Source organism: Rousettus aegyptiacus, unplaced genomic scaffold (assembly GCF_014176215.1).
Source record: "Rousettus aegyptiacus isolate mRouAeg1 unplaced genomic scaffold, mRouAeg1.p scaffold_m13_p_7, whole genome shotgun sequence".
Lineage (NCBI taxonomy): Eukaryota > Metazoa > Chordata > Mammalia > Chiroptera > Pteropodidae > Rousettus > Rousettus aegyptiacus.
This window is the reverse complement of record NW_023416310.1, coordinates 66,344,310-66,368,540: the sequence shown is the minus strand read 5'-3', so window position 1 is coordinate 66,368,540 and position 24,231 is coordinate 66,344,310. Positions and strand designations below refer to the sequence as shown.

Below are 24,231 nucleotides of genomic sequence, written 5' to 3'. Positions count from 1 at the left end.
GAGCCTAGAGGATTTTTAGGGCAGTGAAAATACTCTGTAGATAACATAGTGGCAGATACATGTCATTTCACATTTGTCCAAACTCACAGACTGGACACCACCAAGAATGAAGTGTAATGTGAACTACAGACTTTAGGTGGTTATGATGTGTCAATGTAGGTTCATTCTGGTTTAACAAAAAAACGCACCATCCTGGTGACCCATGTTGATAATGGGGGAGGCTATGAATGTGGGGGGACGGGAGGTATATGAGAAATCTCTGTATCTCCACCTCGATTTTGTTGTAAACCTAAAACTGCTCTAAAAAATTAAAGTCTTATGAAAATTATTGATGTCCCCAAATGTCTATTGATATTTACCATATTAGAAATTACAACAGAAAAAAATGTTTTAAGTAGATATTAAATCATTTGAAAATAATGGCAATAAAGTTATTATTTGTTATGAAAATAACTATATTTTCTAAAACAAAAAGAAAATTTAGTAGGAAGAGTGGCATTGGCCTACATTTTCACAAGTCCCTTTAATGTCTGTCTTAAGACGACAGCCAATCCTCATACCTGCTTCTGCATTGAGTTCCTTGGATTATCACGCACCATGCGGTCTCTGGAAACCACCACCGTACAATTGTGAGAAAATGAGAATGAGGAAGCCGATGACATCTTAGTATTACAAAAATAATTTCAGTTTTAATACTATTTTACGAGAGCATTATAACAATAATTTTTAAGCAGAATCTTTAACAGCAAATTTTCTGAAATAATCTTTGGTAGAGTCAGGGGTCCCTGGACCACACCTTGAGAGCCAGGACATGAAGAACTCTGTGTGAGGGAGAAGAGAGAAAGGGGGAGTGCTCAAGGAAAACACCACCACTCACACATCGCACCTTTCCGTTCCCCACGCCCCCCCCCCACACACACACACCAGGTTTCTCCAGGGCAGGAACCCCAGCTCCTTTCCCAAGGACACGCGACTTTTACTCAAGGCACCTCCTTCCCCGCAGTCCAGCCGGTTCTAGAGCTGAGCTAGAGGCAGGCCTGGCTCGCGTGCTCATCCTCCCCCGGAGCTGGTATCCCGAACCTGCCTCTTCTGAAGGCGGACTCTTCCCACGTCTGCAAGGGTCAGCAGCCTGCAGAGCTCAGAAGGAGCCTCACTGACTACCTGCTGGACTACCGGTCCTGCCCGGAGGGTCACCGGGCCACCTTCTCCCTCCGTAAACTTGGGCTGCGCCAGCCCTGTACCCACCTCTCCGACTGTCGTGGTGACCTCGAGGACCTGAGCCCACCTTACAGCCAAAGCCCCTGCTGCAGTGCTGACGGCCACTCTGTAGCCCTGAGCTCTGAGAGTCGGGTCTGCCCGCCCACACCCCGCCGCGCAGCTCAGGTCCTCGATCCCGGTGCGCAGACATTGTGCAGCCTTCCTGCAGACACATCACTGTCCTGCCGGGTCCCGCGCACCTGTTCCCGACACTGGATACCCAGTGGCCTTCGGCGACGTCCGAGCCCACCTACCCGGTTCTCCTTCCTCCCACCCGTGGGGCACCGACAGGCGAGACTTTACCTCCCAGCCGAGCAGAGCGCTCGCTGCGGGGCCACCCAGCACCCTAGTCTTCGGGCATGAGTGCCCGTGGGGAACAGTCGCCTGAGGGCCTGCGCGTCCAAAAGGGGTCGGTCTCCCGCGCCGCACACGCCCATCCTCGCTGTCCCCGCGGCGCGCCAGGCGGCGTCCTTAAGGACGCGCGGGGGCCAAGAGGACACGATATGGGGAGTAGGGCTGAGGGTACATGGTCTGGGGCACGAGAACCAAGAAGACACGACACGGGCCGCGGCGGCTAACGAGACACAGTCCGGGACGCGGAGGCTGAGGAGAGATGATCTGGGGCGCCGGAACCTGAGGGGACACGGCCGGGCGCGGTACCTGGGCCAGAAGAGCGGGCAGCTGCCCAGGAGCCCACGCAGCTCGTTCTTGAGGCGCCAGAACTCGCCATCCAGATAGCGATGCAGAGCCGAGTGCCCGAGCCCCGGGTCCTGCTCCCGCTCCATCGCGCTCCAGCCTCTGCGCGGAAGCTTCACAGAGCTTCTCTAGCCCTCCAGCCCCGCCCCCAGACCCTGCCCCGCCCCTCGCCTGGTAGCCCTACCTCCACCCCCTCCCTCTTCATCTGATGCCCTGCCCCCGCCCGAGTGCAGAGCCGGCCTGAGCGTGCGGGGTCCTACAGTGCGGGGTCTCCCGAGGCCCCACCGCCTTGCCGTGGGACCTTAGTTTCTGCTACCTGCACCCTCTGCTCAATTGTCCCTGCAGGCTGTCCTTGCAGCCCTCAGCAAGCAAGTTTTAGAACCTTAGAGGGGGCTGAGGAGGCCTGGCAGCTACATCCCAAGATCACCTGGTCCTTGCTCTGGCCCCAGCTCAGTTGCAGCTCTGCTCAAATTCCGGCCACCCCTAAACTGGGCGTTTCGGGAAACTTGAATATTACTGTAACCTGGGGTGGTCCAGGCCCTCAGTCCCCGCAGCCCCGGGGGAGCCAGGAGGTGCAGACAGGAATGGCAGTGACTATGAACCAAACTCACCTTCCAAAACCATTCTTTTATGCGCCCAGTGAGACGTGGGCTACAGCCTCAGTGGTACATGCTCCCTCTTTTCCTCTCTCATGCTAACTACATAGAAATGCTAGCTGTTCCTTTCCAAAGACTACTCCACTGGGGCGGGGTGCGGCAGCAGAGGTGCCATTGGCCACCTGTATCAGTGTCCTAGGGCTGTGTAACAAATTACCACAAGCTGAGTGGCTAAAAACAAATTTATTCTTATAGTTCTGCAGGTCAGGAGTCCCAAGTGAACCTCATGGGACTGAAATCAAGGTGTTGGCAGAACTGGATTCTTTCAGAGGCTCCAGGGAAACAGCCCCTCCCTCTTTTCCAGCTTGGAGAAGCTGCATGCGTTTGCTGGCTGCTGGCCCCTTACCCCGTCTTCAGAGTGCATCACACTTCGCTTCCACCACCTGGCTCCTTCTGGTCTCCACCTTCTGGCCTTCCTCTCAGAAGAACTCCTGTGATGGCATGTGAGCCAGTGCAGATTATCCAGGATAATCTCAAAATCCGCAATTTAATCGTGCCAGCAACATCTTTTTTCCCACTGAGATGATGCCCGCGCTTTGGGGGTTTCGACATGAACATCGGGTGGGCCAGTGCCAACCCAGTGCAATGAGTAAGGGCTTTGTTTTCTCCCAGAGCGGAAGCCTGGAAGCAAGGGAGTCACAAGGCCTAAGTCAATGGCAAGGACCCCAGGGACCCAGCTTTTCTTTCCATCTTTCTGCTCTACCATCCTCTCAGTGTCTTATATTTATCTTTTTTTAACTTGTCTTGTATCAGTCATAACATAGATGCTACAGTTCCAAGCACACGTGGTGCCCAGGGGAAGGGGGGGGGGCCTTCCTTCTGTGTTGGTCAGGATAGGATAGTATTTGAAGCAATCCCAAAATGACTCCAGGTATGCCGTGCTTACGAACAACCCCAAATCTTAGAGTTTATAAAGATAGGAGTTTATTCCTCACCCACGACACATGGGAGTTCTGCTCCATATCATCTCACTCTGGTTCCCAATTCAGCAGAACAGCCACCATTATGTGGCCACACAGGCTCATAAAATGTATAGCTGGAAAGGGCACATGGAACTTCCACTTACAACCCGTTGGCCATGGCAGGTCAGTCCTGGCTCTGGGAGAAAGGAAGTACGTCCTGGACACCTCAGAAGGCCAACACCAAATACCCTCTGAGCAGCACCAGTGACAACGGAATCCACCCCCTCTGTAGCCAGATATTTCTCTCTCACTCCCTCTTGCACAGGCAAAATACACTCTCCCTTCCCCTCCTCAAGGAGGGGCAACCAAATTTCCATAATGTTGCCAACCAAGTCCAAGGCCGCCAGGGGATGCAAGGTGGTCTCTGCAGTCAAGTCAGGATGTGGTACTCCTGATTCAGAGACCTGGGAGCTAAAAACATACGTCACTAAGTTACCTTTCAAGTTCATGTAACTTGAGTGACAAAAAAACCTTTGTTGTTATAAGCTTCTTAGACATTTTGAGAGTTGTTTGTTACCCAACTGTAACCTAGACTATCTGAAAGGACATTGGAAGAGTGTGAGTGCTGAAATAAATAAATAGAGATAGATGATAGATAGATAGATAGATAGATAGATAGATAGATAGATAGATAGATACTGGCACTGGCTTGGGAACAGGGAGGGGCAGTGAGGATGCTGCCAACCCAAATAGAAGGGAGTTCATGTTATGAAGCGGCAAATATTTGGTCACTGACAGCTGACATACTCAATGGACACATTGCTCCAGGAGAAGACACTGAAACCACAGGGTCGGCATTGCATGTTGGCTGCGATTGGCTGCGTTTGACAAGCTATTATAAGAAAGAGATGAGCACAGAAAAGAAATGACCAGTTAGCAAGTAGAGCTGAGACGGAACTGAGGCCACATATTCAGGGACTTTCAGAGTTGCAAGAGGCAATCCCCACTGGCTCACCAATCCCCACTGGTTTACCAGTCCCCACTGGTGAATGATAAAACTAAGAAATGCTTGGAGCTGCAAAGGCCAATTGAAACCCAGAAAACACAGATTCTGCCCCTCTACCCCCACGACCAGGACAGAACCATGAGTCTGACCTGAACACCTGTTAAGACCTCTGAGTGGATTTTGGGGTGCCCAGCATGTCACCTGTCTTTCCATTAAAGCGTCACTGATGCAGCATCAGAGGACAAGAGAGTGGCGTGAACAGTGGGAGTGTAGCCATCCCAGGTGCTCAAAGTGGGAGGGGCAGGGACTGTCTGTATTAGCTAGGACTTTCTCAGTTATAAGCAATTAAAACCGATGTGAACTCTTCAGCAAAATGGAAATGCACCGGCTCACAAAATTTACGGTAGACTTGGACACCTGAGTGGGGAAGGGCAGGAGTGCAGCTGGTGTCAGCAGTCTACCAGCACTCTCTCCACAGCAGCCCACTTCCCAGGGCAGAAAGGGGCTGGGGAAGAGCTATGATGCTCATGGCTGGGCCTCAGAGCAAAGAGGGAACCCAGCAGTGACAGGCCTGGAGAAGGAGATGCAGATCAAGGTGTGCTGGGGATGGCCTCTGGTCAGTGTGATCCCAAAGGCCATGCCCCTCTGTTGACAGTACTCTCCACCACTCCTAGGCCCTTGGCCCTGTGCAAGGGGCAGGCCCTCAGCCAGAAAGTTTATCAAGTGGTGGCTCTGAATCTTGGCATGGCCATCAGCAACAGGCCTCGTGCAAGTTCCTTCAAGCCCCTTGTGCAGATGAGTGACCAGAAGTGTTAACTGGCTCACCCAGGGCCAAGCAGCTCTCATGGCAGAGGCCCAGGGCACGCAGGATCCAATGCCCTGCCTTGTGTCACATGACCTACACAGGACTGGCTTGAGGCCTTTAGGACTTTATGACCCCTGCTTTTATGGAGGCCTGGGGTGCGAACGTCACAGTCTGGGCTCTGGGGTCTTAGTGAGGCACACACTGTTCTCAAAAGACTTCAGAGTCTGTAGAAATCATGAAACCATAAAGGGTCAGAGCTGGGTGCCCCCTGGAGCCTTTCCCACAGTCCATTCTTCTCAGATGACACAGTCAGGCATGGCCTCTCATGGATTAGCCTGCCATTGTTCAGGGTTTGGGAAGAAAAATGGGCAATTTGGGAAGCTGACTTACAGTGTCCCCAACCTTCCCGGTATTCCCAAGTCAGAGTCCTTTGGGAGTCCCAGTAGAGGTGCCAGCTTAGTCACCTTGCCTGTGCCTCACCTATTCACTCAGAACCTTGCCCCCTTAAGCCCTCCTTCCTCTCTCAGGGACATTTCCAGGAGCCCTGAGGTGTCTCTTCCATGTGACCATGAGCAGCCCCACTGCCTCCCCCACTAGATGCTGTCTCATACCATATGGAGCCCTGGGGTGGGATCAAAAGCTGGGTGTGGACTCAGAAGCTCCGAGACGGCTCCTATCTGTATGGCCACTTTGTAAATAGGGCCGAGTTTGCAGTGGGAAACTCCAACAGCAATGCTTACGGCCTCCCTTACCCCAGGAGCTAGACACATGTCCAGGGGGAGTGAAGGGACAGATTCCGGAAACAGCCACCACGCTGTCCTCAGCAATGTCCTCCCTGCAAACAGGCAGGGTTTCATGACAGGGTCACCCCTGACATGCATGCCGCCTTCTTCCCCAGGATGAAGTCTGCAAACAATCTCCACGGGCTTACTTCAGCTTTCCATTGCTCCTCCCTGCTCAAGAGGCCCTGGCCGGGATGCTAGAGCAGGTAGCTGGCCTCAGGCTTCCAGGTGGCTCCCATGGACCCCCATTCTTGGAAGCAGTTGGGCTGTGAACTGTGATGGTGCCATTCCCTAGCTTCCAGAGCAAGACCAGCCAGTTTTGAGGCCAGTTCCACTTTCCAAATCCTTCCTCCAAGAGACAAATTCCTGGTCCAAACAGAGCTCCCAGTGTGACGTCAATAGGCCAACCTGTGTCACACTTACGATTCTGTCTGTGGTGCCATGCAAATAAAAGCAAGTAAAGATCACTGTGTAAAATCTGCTACCCTCTGTGTAACAGAAGGAATGTGTTATTGTGTGTTTACTTAATTTTTAAAAAGGACAAAGAAAGACCAAAAGCCAATAAATATCATGACCTGTAAGAGGAGGGAGGGAATGGGGATGAAAGAAACCTCCCTGAATATGACTTGTTTTATAATTTTGACTTTGGAGCTGGGTAAATGTTCTATGTAACTTTAAAACATTAAATATATAACAGGAAAAAGGGCAGTCCCTGGAAATCGAAAGCCAACTGAAACTAATTTATTCAATTCCAGTTCAAGGTGGCAGCATACCAAGACCGAAAAATTACTTTAAATAACTTTAAATTCGTTACTTTGACAGCATAGCTCACTAGGAATACAGCCCCCAAAAGGCAAAAAGAACAGAAATTTTATACAATGAGATAGTCAGGCACATATTTGCTCAATGAGATACACAGGCACTCAGCTGCACCCTGTCCTGACTGGGTATGGGCTGCCCTGAACTGAAGCTGAAGGAGAGCTCTGTAGCTGACAAGGGGGGTTAGGTCCGAGGAGGTGCACAGACCTGAGGCAGGGCCAGTTTGCAGGGAACACAGGCAGCCATTCATTGGTGCTCAGGCTGCAAGACTGAGCTTACAAAGGATCAAGTTGCCTCCAACAAGGAAAGACCAGGAAGGGGCAGGGAGTAAGGCTTCTGGTCTCTAGAGCCATGCCCCAGATAGAAATGACCTCTAGGTTTCACCCTGGTCCCTCATACAAATGCCAGGATGGCATGCAAGACTGGACAGTCTATCAAAGGGTCCTGGGGAGGTTGGTGGGGGCAGGGGCCTGGGACTGCCACCATGCTTGTTGCTCCCAGGTTGCGGTGGGACAGGAGTGGATGCTGGGCTTTGACCACACGGGCACCCTCTGAAAGTCACAATACATGCCCGGATGAACAAGGTGGGGCTTCATGTCTCTGAGATGGAGCTTCATGTCTTTCTTTCTACGTACCAACTTTATTCATGCTATTCCATGGTCCCCCAAATCACTCGTCTGCTTTCTGTAATGATCCTATTAATCAATCTTCAATCTTGCATATGGTCTCAGCAGCACATCTAATTAATACTGACATTCTAAATTGCTCTAAATTTTCTGGAGAAAGAAAGATATCTGTCCATCTGTGAATATTTGCTTATGCCAAATAGGCAGAACCCAAAGGAAAAGAATCACTTTTCTATTGTAAGCATAACACTAACTTTGACATCATCAGGAACTGAGTGGAAAACTTTATGAGGTTATAGGATAGTGGAAGTCAGAGAAACATTATGAAGACAAGGAGACAGACATTTTTCTCTCTCTCTTTAGGATCAGGAAACTGGCACTCAGAGTAAGAGTTGAAGTCTCTTATCATTTGCTGCTTCTTGGGTAAGTCAAGGATGGAGCTTGCGTTCCCTGATACAAGCTGGCTGTCCTCCCCAACAAGTCTGGAAATTGAGACATTGGAACAAGTCTCGGAAAGCCCAACTGCAAACAAAAATACTTCATCTACTGTCCTTCCTAATAATTTAGAGACTCTATTAGTCATTACATAGGTAGAAGTTTGATATTAAAGTTAGCAGATAAGTAAATTCAAGCTTTAAAGGAAGAGAAGGTCATCTGAAGCAAGGAGGGCAAACACTAGGCATGATTGGGTAGGCTGCTGGCACCTAGCTGAAAACAAGCCTCCCCTCTGGAGTAGGTTTGGGAACACAAGGAAACAGAAGTACTAAGGCACAGCCATGGCAAAAATAAAAGAGGACAGATCGAAGCAGCAAGGATGATTACTTAGCAGGTTTTCAGATATTCTATCACAATTGCTATACAGGCCCAAGAAGAAAGAGCAGAGGGAGGAGAGGACAGAAGATGACAGGACAGATGGAAGTCGAAGTGTCGTCATGGCGCCAGCTTCCAGCTAGCAACTTCTTACAAAATGAACAACCCTTCTGCCAGCCTTTTGGTATTTTCTGCTCACATGTACATTGACAGCATTTGAGAGTTTACAGATTTTCTCCATCGAGTATCAAACGATTTCTTCATCAAATGATTAGGAAGTTCTTCATATATCCCTGACATGCAGAGATAACAGCAGAGAGGGACTTCCATGAGTAAGTACAAAAAGAAGTCATTGAGTGAACCAGGAAAATATCCCTAGAACTGTCTCAGTTTCCAATCGCTGCTTATTTCTACAGCCCCTAGATATACCCACAGTGACTGGCGTAGAGGCTTTATAAGGGGTCACAGTGCCTTTTTAAGGAGCAGTATGGAAGGGGCACCTGGAATACCTTACCCTACTCCATAAACAAGCCTGTTTGGGAGAGAACCCCTAGGAGTAGAAGTGAAGCAGTATAATTTTTAGTGGCTTTTAGAAAACAGGGTAGAGCTGAGTGTAAATGCACAACACTGTTTGCTCCAAAAAGGCCCACTTCTGACCAGGATCAAGTACAAACTCCTTAATTGAGCACTGAATATCTGAATCACAATAGCAAATCAGTCTTTCAAAAAGTATCTCCAGTACCTATTAACAAGAGTTAAGACTGATCTCCCTCAGTGACCCTGATATTCACCAGGAATGACCTCCCCCTCTCCTCCACCCACATCTATGCCCACTTCAAGGCCCAATTCAAGCCCCATCTTCTCCATGAAGCTGTATCTTACCAACGGGCCCCATTTACCCTACCTCCTCTCGACTCTCCTGGCAGATAGTTTGAATTCTCATTCAGCACTTAATATACATATATGCCATCTTTAAACAGTTTTCTATGACTGTAGCTTCATCTCTCAGACAAAAGGACGGGATCTGTTTGAGTTAGACAAGGCTATAACTAGGTATAAATCCAATAGCACCTAGCACATGATGGATGCTCAACCAACATTTGATAATTGATGAGCAACTGAGCCACTGCCAAGCACAAGTTAAAAATTTGAGTGGATGGAGCCAAAAATATGTTAATTCCTTTGATGGTTAGCAGAACCTAACCATCTAAGATCCCAGAGTGAGCATCCTTTGAGTAACAAGCCCCACAGAACGGATTCTTGGATGGATCCAAATTATCCAAAACCCTGGAGGAAATTCTGGACTCTGAAAGCATCAGGGTTTCCAGAAGCTGCTAATTATTATTATATTTTTAGGTACGGAACTTAAGAGCCCTACAAGAGCAAAACAACCACAGAGCCTCTCTAAGAAGGAATAATCACATGAATAGCTCTTTATATTTTCCGTGCATTGTGAAGCGGCTCTTGAAACAACCTAGAGAAGTAGAATGGGAAGTTATGCAAGACCCAGGGCATGAGAACTGACGCTGCCTTGTCACTCCTAGGTAGAAAGCATCCGCAGATTATATAATCCTGGGACATCTGGACTCCTTTACAAAGAGGTCTCCTTGTTTTTTATTTTATACTTCCTGAGAACTTGGTCTCCAGAGCTCCCAGTTGCACAGAAGATGTTGAAAGCTGGCATTCCAGGACACCCACACAGCTTTTCAGATCAATCGGTCAATCAGATCGGTTCAATGTAACTTACATAACCAATCCCGAAGCCCACCGACCGACCTGCTCTGCTGTAGCCACCAAGCCGAAAACCATATAGGTTTTTCCCAGGGTCCCCAACTCTTCGCCGTTTCATTTTAGACTGTGGGACTAAATCTTCACAGCACCAGCATCTGGGTTCTTTTCTCACAGCGGAAGATGCTGAACAGAAAGCTGCAGGGTGCCTGCCCTTGCGGGGTGCTGCGTTCACCCCACCTGCCCATCTCCTATCCTCCGGGCTTCACTCTCAACGCCTGGCCAAACTAGAGCCGGGTCGCCGCGCCGAAAACCAGTCCCATCAGCCGGCGGCGAGCTTCGGGTTCCACTAAGGCGGAGGGAAGAGGGAGAGGATGCTGCGCGCGGGGAAGGCGGGACTTGGTCTCCCGGCAATGGCCACCCCTACTGCAGCTGAAGCCAATGGCCCAATTAGGTCTCGCAGCGGTGAGGCGGGACTTGGTTTCCTGGCAACGACCCCGGCGATTGGTCAGTCGGACTGCCACCGACGCCAATGGCCAGACGCCTGGCCAACGCTCGTCACGACGACTGCGGCTGCGCGGGAGATTCGAATCGGTAGCGGCTCCTCGCTCGCGGCACTGGTGGGACTGCTGCTGGCCTTGTCTTCGCGCCATGGATGACCCGGAAAACGCCTTCCAGTGAGTGTGGGTCTGCTGAGTGGGCTGGCAGATGCTGGGGCACCTCGGGTTTGTTCCCGGGGTCTGCAGGCGCGGGCTCGCCGACTCTCTCCTCTCTGCCAGTCCCACCCCTTTCCTGTGCTTTGGGTGTTGTTCTTACCGTCGCCCCACCAGGGCTGTGGGCCACTTGGAGTCATGGATAGATTCCAACCGTGTGGCTGGTGCTCTGCGCCCAGACCCCGGCCTCGTCGGCTGGCCAAGGCTGCAGCGGCCGTTGGGGGGATTTGGGGCCCTTAGAGCCCCGCTGGGCCTTGACCGGGAGCCCGCACTGCGCATGCGCCGCTGAGAAAAACAAAAAAGTAAACCTGCGTGTAGGTTTCCTGAGACACTATCAAGGGCTACTTTTTAAAAAAATTGTACATAGCAGGGAGAGAACTCAAAACTGCTCTTACCCATCACCCCACAGTGAACATTAAAAGTCTTCGAATGATGTGTACTCTAAGGGGAAAAAACTACGCTTACTGTCATTTATCTCAGCCTGCTGTCAGTGTTTAAAATTACCACCTTTGCTCTAGGATTTAGGCGAGTTATCCCGACGGTTTCAAAAGCATTTAAAATAGTTAAACCATATGTGACAGGGGTAAAGATGGAGAGTTTTGTCAGCACCGGGGTGACCTGACTCTCGGGTCAGAAGGCCAAGGTCGTTAAGGACAGTCTGAACAAAAATCTCTTTGCTCTAAGACTTTTTCTTAAAACTTCAATAGAGCCAGCCAAGGATTTTACTTTTAGAAGCTTGTTTTCCTTCTCCTTAAAGGAGAAATCAGGCATTTCTGGCCTTATTTTGACTTTCTACAGACTAATTTGCTCTAATGAACTGGGCGTTTTAGTATGGACTTGGAATGTACTTGGCCATGTTTTTAAGGAAACGAGGTTGTTATCAGAATATGAAATGTTTACCTTGGACCTGACAGGGACATTGTAGATTCAAAATTTAGAAATGATAATGTTTTTAATTTTTAAAATAAGTAATATAGTTACAAAAAAAGATTTAGAAAAGTATTCACTAAGGTTTATACCTGTCTACTGCCTCAGCCTCTGACATGCTTAATCATTTTTCTAGTTTATTTTTCAAGTGAAAATTATTTTCACAAATATAATGTTCATATTATAATAATATATTAATATATCTGTGTGTGTGTACACTTTCTACCTGTATCTCACATGGAATGTAGCACAGTTATACACTGCTCTTTTACTTAACACTATCCTTGGAGAGTTCCGTCAATATAGAGAGTTCTTATTCTTTTTTACAGCTGCGTAATATTTTGTGTACCATGTTGATCTAAAAAGTCCCCCTTGGTGGCTACTTGGGTGGCTACTTGGGTGTTGACAGCCTCTTGCTATCACAGATAGTGCTGCAGAGAAAAATCTAACACCTGTGGCATTGTACACATACAGAGACGTATCTGTCTGCTCGATTCCCAGAGCGGGTTTGCTAAATCAAAATCTGTCTGTAATTTTGGTAGGTATCACCAAGTCCCTTGGCAGGATTGAGAGTGCTCCCACCTGCAGGCAGGATTTCATTGCTTCACCTAAACACTTGTTGCATCTTTGCCAGTCTGGTGGTGAGAAACTTTCTCAGTGGGTGAATTTCTCTTATGGGAGAGGTTGAGTATTTTCCTGTGGAATCCCTTTAGTTCATTTTTAAAATTGGATTTTTTTTTCCAAGTTTCTAGAAGTTACGTCTTGTTATCCCAGTTTATCATTTCTCTTTCTACTCTGCTTGGTGTTTTGTTGGTTGGTTTTGTTTTACATGGCAAGGACAAAATCCTCAGATGCCTGGAATTACATCACAGCTGCCAGAGGGTGGAAGGAAGAGGCAAAAAGGGGTTAATCAGTGAACAGCTGCCAAAATCAATGAAAGACTGCCCACACCCCTGAGGGTCTATCAGAATCACTAGTTCACTTCTGGGTGGCTATTTCCAAGGTTATCTAAAGAAGAGAGTGGCCTGGGACCCTCCTGTGGTTGGCACAGGAGCTTTCCTAGACTCTGTTGCGGCCACCCCAGCACTGGCCTCATTCTCCTTTCTGGTATCCCTTTGTCTACAGCTATTTTAATCTTTTCAGAGCTGTTTCCATCTTCCCCCCTCCCCCCCCCCACACACACACACACTTGGTGTGTAAAAACACTTACAAAGTCAGGAGGAAGGGCATGTCATATTTTCTACCTAGCCACTCTCCTGGTGGTTTAGACTTCATGCCCCAGGACTGGTCTTCTTTTGCTAGCAATGGCCTAATAAACCCTTTCTTTTAATAAAAAGACTTTTAGCCGTGAAAGTTAAATTTTTTGTTACACAGACATGGAGACCCTTTTATTTTTGTATGGTTGACTTTATTGAGCTTTTCTTTTGCGGCTTCTGGCTTTTGAGTCATAAGAAACATTGATCTTATTCGTGTGCTGAGATCATACCTAGAAGAAAGTGTCGCTTTTACATCCTTTTTTCCAGAAATCCTATGATGAACCTGGTGGAAATCTTTGCGATATTCTTTAGCGTGACTACTCCCTCACACCCCGTGTGCAGTCCCACCAGCAAGTTCCATCATCTCTTTCTCAGACAGGCTAGGTTCCACGCTTGGGTTGCTCCCCACCACCACCAGCTCACTGTGTCACTGGGACCACAGCAGTTTCCTAACTGGTTTCCCACTTCTCTTCTCAATTCCCACCCCCTTCTTCATGTGGAGAAGCTGATTGAGCCTTTCAAAGTGCAAAATAGATCTTGTCACCCCACCCTTCTCCTAGCTCAGCACAGGAAACAGTTACATAGCTCCCTGGAAGGCAGTGATCAAATGCCACCCCTCAGAGGGACATGTCTTCCCTGACCACTGTATCTGAAAATAGAATGTTTTGTCACACTCTTGCCCCTTCTCCCATTCTCTCCAAAGTGCTGAATGTCACTTGACATTATTCTGTGCATTTCTTTTTGTTTGTTTGTTTACCTCCCTTGCACCTGCGTACCCATGGAGAACTGGCGTTGTCTGGTTGGTGCTTCTGAAACTGGTTGGGCACCGGAAGCAGGCCTGGCAGGGCCCCCGGGGAGCTAGAGTCGCTGATTTAGGAGCACTGCCATCCCGTGTTCTTTGCAGGGACATTATGTTCCCTTGAGGCCTGGGAAGAAAACTGTCTGAAACCCCCACTGGTGCTCCCTGGGCTCTCTTCACACCCACTCACAAGCCTCTCTCAAACTCCGTCCCCCAGTCTCAGCCAGACTCCTGGGCACGAGGGATGGGAAGGGCTGAGTCAGGACCCCAGGGCCTGAGTCCCACCATTGGGAGGAGAAGCAGCAAACTTGTGGGCCCTACCTCTTGGTCGTGGTGGTGACATTGGGGATCAGTGGGAGGAGAAGGAGACTCTTGTGGTTAGAGCTGGGGATCCTCGTCCCGCTCTATCTTTCTAGAGAAACTCAGGGGCCTTGGGTCTCACGTTTGTCTGAAAAACACTGCTTCTGGCCACTCCGAATGAATGGATTAATATGTAAGATTTCCATCATAAGGTGTATAAATGATAAGTATAAAATAAAATATATTTTCTGTTTTTAGGAATCAGCCTAATATCCCATGTGTATATGTTTCTCTCTTTTAGAATGTTTGAAGCCCATATGCAGCGGTACAAGGGTGATGACCCACTTGGTGAATGGGAAAGGTCAGCATCTGATCCGTTTCTTCCCCTTCAACAACCATGTGCCACCCTGAAAACTAATGCTGTCCACATTTTCCTAGTTACATGCAGTGGATAGAAGAGAATTTTCCTGAGAATAAAGAATACTCGACAATTCTATTAAAACAGTTAATGAAGGAGTTTTTAGATAAGAAGAGATACCACGATGACCCAAGATTCATCAATTATTGTTTAAAATTTGTAAGTATACTTGTGGGTGTCAGCAGAGAAGGGCACACAGGCTTCCCATATGCTGGACGACCTAGACCTAGCAGGTCAGAGGGACTTGGCAGCAGTCCCTGTGTTCTCATACCTGTTCACTTCCGGTTTCTGCAGGCTGAGTACAACAGCGACCGTCATCAGTTTTTTGAGTTTCTGTGCAACCACGGGATTGGGACGCGGTGCTCCCGACTGTATATAGCCTGGGCCGCACACCTGGAGGCCAGCGGTGAGCTGCAGCTCGCCGGTGCTGTCTTCCAGAGGGGCCTGCAGAGCCGGGCGGAGCCAGGCGAACCACTGCGGCAGCAGTACAGGTAGCATGCAGCACAGGTAGTATACGTGCAGTTCCTGCTCTGGCTATTGTGTCTGCTCTGGAGGCGGGTTGTGGCCTCTTCTCAGGTGGAGCGTGGGAGTGACACGAAGCGTGCAGGGGAAGAAACTGCCCAGAAGTGCACTGCTGACATTTCACGCTGTTCCTTCCAGTGCCTTTTCTATGCCCTGCACACCTCAGTGTCTGCAAGTTACAGCGGTAAATGGGAACTGCGGGTCTGGTGTGTAGACCGAGCTCTACACTGCTTTTACGAAATAAAGAGCTTTCAAATACTTGGAAAGCGGCTGTGACTCTGTCTGGGACTTATGTCACCATCAAACAGTTCTACAGTTGAATGTTGTAATTTTTATAAACATAATATCTTAAATGCATAATTTTGGTTTTCATAGTTTTTTACTTTTTCTGTGATTAAGCACACCTCATTTAGGGAATTTGAAAAATATAGAAAACCAGAACAGAAGAAACTTCCGGCATTTTAGTTGGCACTTTTCCCTGCCTGTTTCAGGATTGCAGTCATGCTTCGGGTACCTAAGCAGCTTTGTGTCAAGATCTTTTTCTGTCATGATAAAAGTATCTCATATTTTTTATTTTTAGCTAGTTTCTTCTGATAGGTTCTCAAAATTGAGACAGTTGAGTCAAAGGATACATGGAGAGTTTTAAGACTGGTACCTGTCACCAAATTGCCTGCTGAAAAGTTCTGCCAATATTCTGCTGGCCCCTCTAGCAGCAAATTAGATGGCGTGTGTCACTGCACCCGTCTAGCATTTAATATGCTCAGTTTTTTCATCTTGCTGTAGTGCACGTGCTCTTTTTCATAATAATTTTGACTTTTGAACTTGTTTTTCTGTGCAGAATTTAAAGCAAATCTAAAGCAGCAAGATATTTTATTCCAAATACTTCCTTAAGCATCTCTAAAAGGTGAATTCTTACAGAACCTTACACTATTTTCACTAATGAAATTATCAATAATTCTTATCTAATTTTCAGTCTTTCCTCACTATGTAATATTTTTTAACCATCGGTTCATTCGAATTAAGAGCGAAATGAGATTTGACACCTGGTTTCCTTTGGCTCTACGTTTCTTAGTCTGCTTATACTGTGCACTCTTGCTCACATCACCCAAAGCTGTCAAGTGTGGAAGTCACATGTTTCTTGACAAATTGAGTTGATGTGCAAGGTGCCACGAAGTGACATATTTAAGTTCTCACAGTACGAACAATTCTATATCTGCCTTTGTAAGTAGCAGTCTTAGTTTGTTTTTTTTCCTAAAAGTTAGATTCATTGTGTTCCATGGATATAGCATGCTTGAATAGAGGGTTCAAACACCCCAGGTTGGATCATTGGCATATGTGCTATACAGAGAAGGAGGGCACATTTGGTGTGTAGGTCTGAGAAGTACTAATATAAACTAGAACAACAGAGGGATTTTCTAATATGAGTGTATTGGGTATGAAGATAATACCAGAATATTTTTCAAATTTTGAAGCAACTCTAAAATTCAACTTTACATTCTCTCTTGACCTCAGTCTTTACTAGCTTAGAATAGCTTTCTTATGTAGTTTTTGCTTTAATGCAAGTATGCATTAAACTGCAGTTTATATTGATTTTCAGTGTCTTCTGTCATTTAGGTTATTTCAGACACGTGTCACTGAAACCCAATTGCCAGCTCAAGGTAAAATAATGCTTTCTAAAATGTCAAAATTGTTGATAATTTAGTCAATAATTTGCGCTACTTCTTTTTTCCTTAGGAAACAAATTCATCTACTATTTCTTGACTGTATTGTCTCAGGTAATAGGGAGGGCACTCTGCTCGTACAGGCTGCTGAGCAGCTCTGGAGATCAGGACCTCAAAGAGCAAACCCACCAGAAAACTGGTGGTTTCATTGTGTTCTTAGCGTTAAAAAAAAAAAAATCAAAATTACCCCAAATGGAGGACAGCATTTATTTGAATTGAATCAAATGTGTTTAATACAACTTTTAAGGAAATGTCATTTTCTTCCTTAGAAATGAAGATTACATTTCAGCAATAAGTGTGGACTGTCCTATCCTGTTTTTAAAATAACTTGTTAGAGTTTTCTTTCGAGTATTGGGCATTTTGAATCAATCAGAAAATTGTCTACACTATCTCTCTTATCTAAAAGGTGTTTCAGTTACACTTTGTGAGACAGGGTTGGATGAGCCAATTTATTTCTTAATGCTACTTATTGAAAAATTAGGAGACTGTATTTATAACAGTTTTATTTTACATGGATTTTACCTTTATTTCTCTTTATTTCATCTCCGCCATAGCTAGAACCTCAGAACCTCTGCATAACGCTCAGATTTTAAACCAGATGATGACATCAAAACCAAATCCAGGAAGTAATGCAGCCTGCATTTCTAAGCCTCAGGTGACAATGACTGTGGAAACTGGGAATGGTATTGAACAGTTGTCTGCTGCCTTCCACACCCACTTTGGCACCTCTTTTCCTCAGCCTTTTCTATCCACATTTGAACCTTTGTGGCAGCCACCTGCACCTGTGGCAACTGTGTGAACTATTATCTCCTACCACTCACCTCCAGTATTCAGTTTAAATGACTCATTGCTGGACCCACCCTCTGCTTTTATCTGACATAGGCAGCCCCATCACACTGCCTCCTGGCTGCACATACTCAGAGGCGCCCCTATAGCTTCTCTCCTCCTCTATCCTGCCAGCCACCCTCTTGTAGGCCCAGGAGCCCCTCCCCCAGACCTCACCCACCTGGAGGCTCCTAAAAACTCAGCCGCAAACATTGGTGGCAATCACCTCAACCCAGGCTCTAACTCCAGGTAATTATATTTCCAGTTTCCAGTATCTCTTACGTTTCACTCTAATGCCAAATTATAGTGCTTTTAAACTTCTTTTCACACTCATATTTGGGACTGGGGACTTGACTACCTCTAACCTCTCCCTCAGGGGCAAAAACACTATTTCAGTGAGGCAGCCCAAGCCATCCCCATCTGATGACATCTGTCAGCTTTCTGCCACCAACCAATAAGCATAATTGTGTCTTCTACTACTATCATATTGGGGAAAGGTGGCTTCCCACCAGAGCTTGTCTTTTATCTTCCTTAAGACTTTGCCCTGTCCAGACCTCTTCTACCCCAATGGCTCAGTGACCTATAGAAATGCTCCTCTCCCTCGCTCAGCCTGTGTGCCAACACCTTCCTGCCACAGCTGCCATTTCAGACTGCCGGGACCTCCCCTAGGCCAAGTCCAGGGGAAGAGGCAGGCTCTGTTGCGACTGCACCTGTGCACATTTCATGCATGTAGTACATCCCTGGAGGCAGAGCACGCATTTCTGATTTTGATAGGTACTCAAACTGCCCCAGTAACATACTGCGCACACTTGCCACCTCATCATTGTGACATTTTAGACAGTAGTGAGGGGTCTTGTTTGCAGTCACATTTCTGGGAGCTAGCTCAGGACACGACATGTAGGGGTGTCAGTAAATATTGGGTTTAGGAATGAATGCTCACACTGGGAACTCCTGGGGAAAATAGAAAGTGCCAGAAGAAAATACTAATGATTTTTTAAACGTGGCATTTGGAATGTTAATCCTATAACACTTAGGTGCTGTGGCCCAGCCGCTAGCCCTTCCCCACTACCAAGTAGAAATTTTGTACATCACTTTCTCATTGGAGTCTTTAGTTGTCAAAGTTACTGTAAGATTTCACTGTGCAAACTAAAGCTTCAGATGTTAATTATAAGTTAAAAGAACACATCTAAATCTACTCGCTAATGAAGGGGCCCTTCAAGCATTTTCATGTTTCGTGAAATAATTCGGGAGATGATTTCTTTTCAGTTAAGTGAGCGCTTTATGCTTCTTTTTTGTCTTTTTAGGGTTCAGAAGCTTCTGGAGTAACATCTTCAGCTTGTGATAAAGAGTCTAATATGCAAGTACCATCAGTGCATTAATCTTTCCTTAGCTTCCCTCAAGAGCTGCTTTAGTACAGTGTTGCAAATCATGTATTTTTCTCCTTTATAGGGAACAAAGGGTGGTCATGATTTCTAAATCGGGTTACTCTGCACAGCCTTCTCTGGCAGCCAAAGCGGATGTCCAGCAGGTGGTTATGTACTGCAAGGCGAAGCTCATTCGTGGGGACTCAGAATTCTCCTTTGAAGAGCTGAGAGCCCAGAAGTACAATCAGCGGAGAAAGCACGAGCAGTGGGGTACTGTGGTCTTCTCATTCACTTATTCTTATGTCACAAAAATAACCCTCATTTCTGAGTCCTTAACATTTTAAAACAAATAGTTCTTTGGGCTAAAAGAATGCAAAAAAGGCTTCAGCACGTCTGTCAGAAGCCTGAACATCTTTGTTCAGTGCTTGTGTGGCCGCCTGGTTATCCAAGGGCTTGGAGGTGAAGCAGCACAAAGCAGACAGCTACATCTGCGCTGCCTTAGCTTTTAGTGAAATAGGTATTTTAAAATGATTAAACATTACCTGTATGGATTTGAACTTCTATATACTGCAACTCTAAATTGCTGCGTCAGTCATTGATACTGTGAAGGGACTAAGTTAGGAACCGGAGGTGAGAGGAGATTTTCCAGGATCTGAAACACTACACATAAGAAGGAGTCCTCTGATAAAGTGCCGTGTCATTTCTGGCTGCTGCGGAGCAGGTCAAGGTTCCCTCAGGGAAAACCGTGAATGTCAACACCGACATTGGCACGTCCTTTGCTGTAATGGTGTGGACCTTAGAGGAAAATGAGCCTTTGCTGCACTCAGGGCTCGCACCCATCTCAGCTGCTTGCGCTGTGGTTACTCTATCAGCCTTCCTTTTATGTTTCTAATTTCTCAATCAGTCGACATCTGAGAGAACCGTTCACATTGTTGGAGGACCCATTTTGTGCCACGAACAGATACATTTTTCTTTCACACACTATGACCTAAAGTCTTAGGCATTTTGATTTGTACGTGACATGATTATGTTAATTAGTCATTGGAAGTGGGACTACCTGGCAATGTACTTTGCTTTTGTTTCTTCTTAGAAAGCACCTAAAGATTTATAGCTTTTAAAAACTGTTCCATTTTCAAATGATTTTCACAACCATGTTTGTTTTGATATTACCAAATATTATTATTGATTGACATGTAAATTTTCATAACTTTTATGCCCTGAACTTAAAAGTAACCAGGCCGAGGACAGGTAAAAATTATACTTAAAAAGTTAATTCTACCAAATTTCACAGGTGAATTCTTGTTCCTGACATCCACAGAACAATTAATACCAAACTGAAGCTCTTCCAAAAAATGGAAGAGGCAGGAACACTTCCAAACTCACTCTAGCAGACAAGCATTACCTCGATACTGAAATCAGATAAGGACACCACAAGAAAAGAAAATCATAGGCCAGTATCCTTGATGACCATAGATGCAAAAACCTTGAACAAAAATATTAGCAAACCAAATTCAGCAGTACATTTTTAAAGATCATACACGATGATCAAGTGGGAATTTTTCTAGCATATAGGCATGGTTCAACATTTGCAAATCAACATGATGCATCACTTGGCAAAATCAAGGATGAAAATCATGTGATCATCTCAACAGATTTAGAAAAATCGTTTGACAAAATTCAACATCCACTTATAATAAAAACTTTCAACAAAGTAGGAATAGAGGGAACATACCTCAACATAATAAAAGCCATATATGACAAACCCTCAGCTAACATACTCTATGGTGAAAAGCTAAAAGCTTTTCCTTTAAGATCAGAAACAAGATAAGGATGCCTGCCCTCTCCACTCTTATTCAACATAACGTTGAAAGTATTAGGCAGCGCATCTAGACAGGAAAAAGAAATGAAAAGCATTCACATTGGAAAGGAAGAAGTAAAACTCACTATCTGCAAATGACATGGTACATATAGAAAAACTTCACCAAAAAAGTGTTAGAATTAATCAAATCAGTAAGATTGCAGGATACGAAATCATTGTTTAAAACACTGCAAAATGAAAACACTAACTCAAAAAAATATATGTACCCTATGTTCATTTCATCATTTTTAATACCCAAGGTACAAAAACAATGGAAGAATGGATAAAGAAATTGTGGTTGACACACGCAAACACAATGGAATGTTATTGTGATGATAAAAAAAAAAAAGAATATAGTTTTGCCATTCATGACAACATAGATGGACCTAATGGCATTTTGTTAAGTGAAATAAGTCAGAGGAAGACATACTTAGGACCTCCCTTAAATGTGGAATTAAAAAAAAAACTTTATAGATAAAAACAACAGATTGGTGCTCACCTGGGGTAGGCGTTGGCAAAATAACAAAATGGTAAAGATAAAAGGTACAAAGATGTTCTTAACTTCCAGTTATATAATAAATAAGGTATGGAGATACAATATACAGCATGGTGACTATAGTTAATGTGTTGTGTATTTGCAGGTTGCTAAAAGAGATCTTAAAAGTCTTCATCAAAAGGAAAAGATTTTTGTAACCACACGTGGTGACAGATAATAACTACACTTAGTGCAGTGATCATTTCGGAATACATATAAATATAGTGTCATGTGCTATACCCAAAACTAATCATTAATATGTCAACTCTACCCTCATTTAGATAAATAAAAAGCAGAATACAGTTAATACATGCTTCAGTTCTGATCACCTAATACATATGGAAAAGGTTAGTAAAACAGTTGCAATCCTAGGGCCTCAATTTAAACTGTGTGCAAACCATTTTTTTTATCTTTCTTAAAGTAAATGAAGACAGACATTACATGAAAAGGAAAGAAGCAAATGCTTTTGAAGAACAGCTATTGAAAGAGAAAATGGATGAACTTCATAAGAAGTTGCATCAAGTGGCAGAGCCACCGCAGGAGAGCCTGTCCGCTTTCCAGGAGAGTCCTGAGGTGTGTGTGCAATGTGAGGGTTGTTTGAGCCCTTTCTGTGCCCTGTTTTTAGAGCTAATTCTAGTGTTAAATGTGAGTTTACATGTTTGTTTATGTGTTTATATATTTATGTTTCTACTGGATTTCCTTTTTTGCATAATGTATTTTCCCTGGATAGTTCCAAGTAATTGTTAAAAGAATTGTCTCATTTTCTTTAGCTTTGTTTTCTTGGTACTTACCAGTTGTGTATCCCCACACTCTGAAGAGACTGGGCGTGCCCTTTCATTATGGTCAAGTGCATCAAATACATGCTTAGTTTCACTTTCTTTGGCCACACCCCTCCCAGAGCCTTCCATCTTTGTCCCAGGCTGGCCTGGGGCAGCCATCTTCCCTTGGGTCCTCCCCCGTGGTGTGTCCTTGTTTGTTTTCTGGGCCCCTTGTCACCATTGCTCTGTAACTTCCCCATTTTGGTGGTGCACAGTCTCCAATAGTTTTTTGTAGAAATGCAATGTGAGGGTGGTTTGAGCCCTCTCACACATCTGAAAGCAACTTTATTCTACCCTTGCACTGGGGTGATAATTTGGCTGAGCATGGAGTTCTGGGAGGCAGTCACCACATCCCCTCAGATCTTAGAAGGCACCACTCCTGCCTTCTGGCTTCCCTGTCTGTTTTGAGAAGCCCAGTGTCATTCTGGTTCTTGCTTTTTGGAACGTGCCCACCATTGTCCTCTACTGTGCCAGTAGCTTCCCCAAAGCAGCGACATGATGATGGTGTGCTTTCCACCCATTACGTTCAGTACCTGAGCATTTTGGTCCCACACTTCTGGGGGATTTTCTTGGTCTTTGTTTTGGGCGATAGGTTTTTCCTTGATCATTCTGTATCCCCTGCAGCTCTGCTGTATGTTTTGCTATTTGACAGAGAAAGTCTTATTACTCTTTTCACAAATATTTCTTCAGAATTGAATGTTATGATTATTTTTAATCTTTACTAATTTGGTAGGTGAGAATATGGTATAGAACATTTTTATTCATCTTTTTCGATAACCATTATGAACTTTTTTTCCAATACAGTTGACCTACAATGTTATATCAGGTGTATTGCACAATGACTAGATATTTATATGCTTACGAAGTCATCTCCCAATTAGTCTAGTACCCACCTGACACCATACATAGTTATTACAATATTACTGACTGTATTCCATGTGCTGTATTTTACATCCTGTGACTGTTTTGTAACTGCTAATGTGTACTTCTTAACTCCTTCACCTTTATTAGCCAGGCCCCCAAACTCCCCTCCCATCTGGAAACCATCAAAATGTTCTCTGTATCTCTTGAGTTTGTTTCTGTTTTGTGTGTTCATTTATTTTGGTTTTTAGATTCCACATATAAGTGAGAACACATAGTATTTGTCTTTCTCTGTATGATCTATTTCATTTCACAGTGCTTGATAGGTGTGCAGTTGTTGCCATTTTAATAATTGTTTTCTGACAGTTTTTGTAGTTATTCTCTGTTCCTTTATTCTCTGGTATGTTGATGACGTTCTGTAGTGGTGTTTTGCATTTTTTTCTCTATTTCTTGTATCTCTTTTGTAGGTTTTTGGCTTGTGGTTTACCATATGCTTCACATATACCAAGCTATGTCTATAGCGGTCTGTTTTCAGTAGATGGTCACTTAAGTTCAAACACATTGTAAAGTCACTACCATTTTTACTCAACTCTTCATGTTCATGTTTTTGTTATTTTTTACTTCTTTCGAGTATGTGTTTATATGGATCCCTTAGTGTACTGTTGCAATTACACATGACCTTAGTGCTTTTGCCTTTTAACCTTTATACCAGCTTTAGTGTTGGTTGACCCACTGCTTTTGTTATGTGTTTGCCTTTCACAATGAGAATTTTTTTCTTTGCAATATTTTCTTATTCATATTTTTTTTTGTTTTGTTAAAGAAGTCCCCTTAACATTTCTTGTAATATTGGCTTCGTGGTGATGAACCCTTTAGCTTTTTCTTGTCTGGGAAACTCTTTATCTGTCCTTTGATTCTAAATGATAATTTTGCTGGGTAGAGGAATCTTGGTTGTAAGTCCTGGGTTTTCATCACTTTGAGTTTTTTGTGCCAGTCTCTTCTGGCCTGCAAAGTTTCTGTTGAGAAATCAGCTGACAGTGTTAATGGGAGCTCCCTTGTAGATAACTGCTTTTCTCTTTCTGCTTTTAAGATTCTCTTTTTGAATTTAACCTTTGGCATTTTAGTGATGATGTGTCCTGATGTTGGGCCTCTTTGGAGTCATTGTGTTTTGGACTCTGTACTTCCTGGGCTTATATGTCTATTTCCTTTGTCAGGATAGGGAAGTTTTCC

The 24,231-nt window shown here is 45.2% G+C and overlaps 2 protein-coding genes across 3 annotated transcripts in view; one reads left to right on the top strand and one right to left on the bottom strand.

The window, feature by feature from the left end:
• ACOXL (acyl-CoA oxidase like) overlaps window positions 1-10,640 on the bottom strand; it is a 52,978-nt gene extending 42,338 nt beyond the window's left edge. The window contains exon 1 of the mRNA XM_036225223.1: window positions 10,136-10,640. Within this exon, the coding sequence (XP_036081116.1) occupies window positions 10,136-10,168 (33 nt within the window). The 5' untranslated portion in view covers window positions 10,169-10,640. The remainder of the gene's footprint in view (window positions 1-10,135) is intronic.
• A 5-nt stretch (window positions 10,641-10,645) lies between these two features.
• Window positions 10,646-24,231, top strand: part of BUB1 (BUB1 mitotic checkpoint serine/threonine kinase) — a 37,657-nt gene continuing 24,071 nt past the window's right edge. For both annotated transcript variants that reach the window (XM_016126122.2, XM_016126121.2), the window contains exons 1-9: window positions 10,646-10,764; window positions 14,384-14,443; window positions 14,521-14,659; window positions 14,795-14,991; window positions 16,637-16,680; window positions 17,298-17,398; window positions 18,873-18,925; window positions 19,018-19,202; window positions 21,747-21,898. In XM_016126122.2, the coding sequence (XP_015981608.2) occupies window positions 10,739-10,764; window positions 14,384-14,443; window positions 14,521-14,659; window positions 14,795-14,991; window positions 16,637-16,680; window positions 17,298-17,398; window positions 18,873-18,925; window positions 19,018-19,202; window positions 21,747-21,898 (957 nt within the window). In that variant the 5' untranslated portion in view covers window positions 10,646-10,738. The remainder of the gene's footprint in view (window positions 10,765-14,383; window positions 14,444-14,520; window positions 14,660-14,794; window positions 14,992-16,636; window positions 16,681-17,297; window positions 17,399-18,872; window positions 18,926-19,017; window positions 19,203-21,746; window positions 21,899-24,231) is intronic.